This window comes from Trichechus manatus, unplaced genomic scaffold (genome assembly GCF_000243295.1).
Source record: "Trichechus manatus latirostris isolate Lorelei unplaced genomic scaffold, TriManLat1.0 scaffold00164, whole genome shotgun sequence".
Taxonomy (NCBI): domain Eukaryota; kingdom Metazoa; phylum Chordata; class Mammalia; order Sirenia; family Trichechidae; genus Trichechus; species Trichechus manatus.
This window is the reverse complement of record NW_004444100.1, coordinates 6,030,053-6,034,402: the sequence shown is the minus strand read 5'-3', so window position 1 is coordinate 6,034,402 and position 4,350 is coordinate 6,030,053. Positions and strand designations below refer to the sequence as shown.

Sequence of the window (4,350 nt, the reverse complement as noted above, 5' to 3'; positions counted from 1 at the left end):
GTTTAACTGAAGCTTCAAGAATAGAAATCACTTACTCTTGCCTATCTATTTACATTTTCCTCATCGAATTAAGAACAACTGTTTCAAATTAAAGAAATCAAACCCAAATTGTCTAACCAGTAATTCACATTAAATAAATCTTAGATTCAGAGAATATGAAACATGGAAAGAATCTTAGAGATTATCTAGCCCAACCTTTGTATTTTAAACTATGAGGCCAGAGGCCAAGACAGGTTTAGTTACTTGCAGAAAGCCCACCAGTAATTAGAGAAAAAAATGAGAACCATTTTTGTTTCTCCCTATTCATTCCATTGCTTCATGCTTCCTGGAATATGCCTGCTATTATTTTTGGAAGTGGATTATGCAGAACAATAGATATATGGAGTTTGCAAAAATATGAACACCTCTATGTTTTAAATATATATTGTTTATGAGTGGCATAATAATCCAACTACAAAAGGATTCAATGTTTGTTCACTCCAAGTTTCATTTCCAATCCAAGTACCAAAATGGAAGCTAACATATTAATGGAAGCCAAGACTAATTTTTATGTATGTATATACTGTCCTATTTACAAAAAAAAAAAAACCAAACAAACTGAAATTACTTATTTAAAAAATAAATTATGCAAGAATGAACTATGTAAGCATCAGACAAAATTCAAGAAGTAAAGGGGGGTAGAAAAAATGTATCAGTAAGTCTAGACCAAGGAAAGTTGTGATTACTCGGTATAAAACTGTTCTCCGAACTTTCTGATAGCTGTTTCAATGAAATATATAGCTATTGAGAACAAAACTTTTCTCAAAAATTTACTAGAGTCCCTTCCTACTGAGGAATACATGTGTGAGTTGGAAACTGAAACATTTTCCATAAAAGATACCATAAAAGGTAGAAAATATAGTGGAACCTATGTTTAGATAATTTATAAGTTAAATGTGAACATGTGAACTGACCCAGAAAGCTTGTGTCACATCTTTCTATATTACTTTTATTTTCTTTTACTATATATATTTATAGTTTTGTTGTAAAAAAGTGTTGTCTTATTCCCAGAAAAGCTTGTTAGGTAAGGTTACACAAAATTGCAAGAAAACACAAAAATTATGTAGATAAGAAATGAAAGAAACCACCATTATAACATTTTTCATGTGTGGAACACGAAGGCTAAGTTCCAAATACAAAAATAAAAAGGAGAGAAAGAAGAGAAGGAAAGGAAATGATGGAGAGAGAAAGGGAGGGAAGAAAGAGAAAAAAAGAATAAAATAGGGAAAACATACTATTTACAATTTGGGATTGTCTATAACTGTAAATCTAATCCTGTGGCTGTTTGCAAATAATACACTTTCGTTTGTTAACACAGAAACAGCCATAGTTATCATGAAAACAATTAATAGATTTTCCAGCAGAGGTAAACCCTGACAGCCCAGATCAGCTGTTTCAACAACTTGCAAACCAACACTCCCCAGAGCCTTGTGGAAGGGACGCATATTAATATCAACTCTGTGACCACTCAGCACCATGACATGAAGTGTCTGTTCAGGAGGTCATCTCCAAAATGTATCCCATATATCTTCATGCACAAGAGATGATAATTTATCACCTAGATGTAGAGATCTACTGTAAATGAATCCAAACTGCTGATGATACACTAAATCAGTTTGAGTGATGAGTATAAACAAAGCTGAAAGTGAAGTACTGAAGGATACAGATCTATCTGATCAATGAGATATTACAAGGAAAATGAAATGTAATGTTGACTAACATGGAGTCCCTCACTTGAAAATTAACCAAATCAAGTTTCAGGGCATAAAGCCACACGTTAATGCAAGTTTTGAATCCAAGTTTACTATAATGGGAGTCCGAGAAATATTCTGTTTCAGATAAAACTGAACAGACTGGGTCAGTAAAAAAGGACATATTAAAAATGTATGTATTTTACACACCAAGGAAAGTATGACAGGATAAAGAAAAATGTTGCAAAATAATAATCCTTTCCAAATAACGTAACTATAAATATTCAATCTGCTGAGCAAATCTATACACACAGATGAGGAAAGAGAATAAAAAAAGTATTCAGAAAATGATTTCACATCAACTTGCTACCAGGAAATCAAATTCAATTTGTATTGTCCTTTTGAAAGCTTAGATATTTTCTGGAACTGTCATGCTACAACTTCAATGGGGAAAACAAAGAAATGGTGATAAAGAAGAACATTCCTCCAGACAGTTGATATTCATGGAAGGCACTCCCTAACAAAAAAAGATTTTCCCAACTATGTGATCAGAATAGAACCTTTCACACCTGGTAAACTAGGTTCTATAGATTCAGCTATTCTGAAGGTGTCCCTAACGGAAAGAGCTGATTAAAGTAAATTTCAACCCCTGCTGGAACAAATCTGTAAAAGTATATTCTACGTTAAATTATTTTTCAAGAAGTTAACATTTTTTCTTTGTTGTGTTAAGTATATATAGTTTTGCCATAACATATTTAGCTCTTGCTTTGTATTTTATCCTTTTTGGTTAATTTTGGGTAAAGATAGAATTATACTGCTAAAATGTGACCTGATCCCAGATATAGTTTATTTAAATTTCAAAATGAAAAGCTTAGTAAGAACTGATAAGATTGATTGCTCTCTCTGTCTTAGCATAATTGTATTTCAGGTGAACATCAATTTACTTTAAAGGACACTTCTAAGTAGCAGAATGCATCATAAATAATTCATCAATCACAGCTGCTAGGAACATGCTTTACTCCAACAGATTTCAATGGAACAAAAGTTCTATTTTCCTGTACTTATGTTTGCTTTAAAGGAGTTTAAGAATCCTCTTTTTCTAAGAATTTGCTTCTAAATTCCATACTTCCTACTCTAAATGGAGCTTGATAAAATTGTTTCTTTTCCTTTATTTTATAAAGCATTGCATTTTCTAATTGGAAAAAAAAAATTTAAATAACTTTCGAACAAACAACCTATATACATCAACAGTGAAACAACAAATACATAAAAAGTAGGTATCTGAAAAATAGTATTAAGATTTTCTTAAATATGTAATTCTACTAATATTAATATAATTTATTTTCACTTTATATAAGCCTTTCACTGGAAAAAAAGAAAAGCAGGCTTTCTGAAAATCTTTTATTGATTACTTAGGCTCTTACATATTTGAAATAACTTCAATTTAAAAACGCAAATTAAACAGATTCTAAATCATATAACTTTTCAAGTTTGGTCTGTTGATACAGTGTGCATCGTATCTATAACTTTCACTTGTCATACTGAAAGACACTGCTTACCTTACACATTTTAAAGTTTTCCATCAAATTCAGCAATCTTGCATTAGCAATTTCCTAAACTGTGAAATAGCTTTAAAATATATTGACAAGGAAAATTTTAAGAAAAAATAAAGCATTTTACTTACTTGCAAACCCCTTTGAAATACTGAATGGCCCATAAAATTAGCCAGCATTCTAATTAAAGCAGCACCCTGTAGGAAAGAATATTTTAAAAAGAAAAGAATTTCAAGCTAGTAACATGATTCCAAAATGTCCCTATATCAATCAAAAACAGTCAGCTTCATCCATGCTATTTTATTCTCAAATATAACAGTTCAGAAACAAGAGAATCATAAACATATATCACTTATAGGTAACAACTGCATTTTGTTTTGTAGATCTGAAAGTTTTGTGGATGTAAAACCTACGACTGCAGAATAGAAGTCTCCTGGACAGAATATCTCAGTACAATAATAAGCTATAATTCAGGTGAAAGAAACATTTTACTGAGCAATCTATATATAACAAAGTAAATAAAAAGTAGTTCCTGTACTTACCAGCTCATAAACTAGTAAGGGAGGGATATTCACATTAATTGATGTAAGTTTGGAGTAACACAGATACTTACTGCACCGCTGGCTCAACCAAGAATAGTTTAGTTGTGGGAGTGGAGAGTAGAGAGTACTGGTGAAAAGTTCAGACCCTGCTGGCAGACTGCTGGGTTCAAATACTGGCTCTGCCACTTACTCGCCATGTTTCTTTGAGAAAATTATTTAATTGCTCTCTTTCTCACTTTCCTCACTTTTAACATGTATTTAATAGTCATCTGTATTTCATGCGGTTGTTCTGAGGATTACATAATTTAATATATGCAAAGCAGTTTGAACAGGGTCTGAAAAATACTAAGCACTATATGAGCGTTAAGGAGCCCTGGTGGCACAATGGTTTAAGCCCTCAGCTGCTAATCAGTTTGAACCCACCAGCTGCTCCATGGGAGAAAAGACCTGGGATCTGCTTCCATAAATATCACTCGTTGCCGTCAAGTCAATCCTGACTCATAGCGACCCTACAGGACAGAATAG

The 4,350-nt window shown here is 32.4% G+C and overlaps 1 protein-coding gene across 1 annotated transcript in view; it reads right to left on the bottom strand.

Moving 5' to 3' along the window:
• The window catches only part of TRHDE (thyrotropin releasing hormone degrading enzyme), a 433,889-nt gene that overhangs the window by 120,171 nt on the left and 309,368 nt on the right, over positions 1-4,350 (bottom strand). The window contains exon 7 of the mRNA XM_004386459.2: positions 3,415-3,480. Coding sequence (XP_004386516.2) covers positions 3,415-3,480 — 66 coding nt within the window. The remainder of the gene's footprint in view (positions 1-3,414; positions 3,481-4,350) is intronic.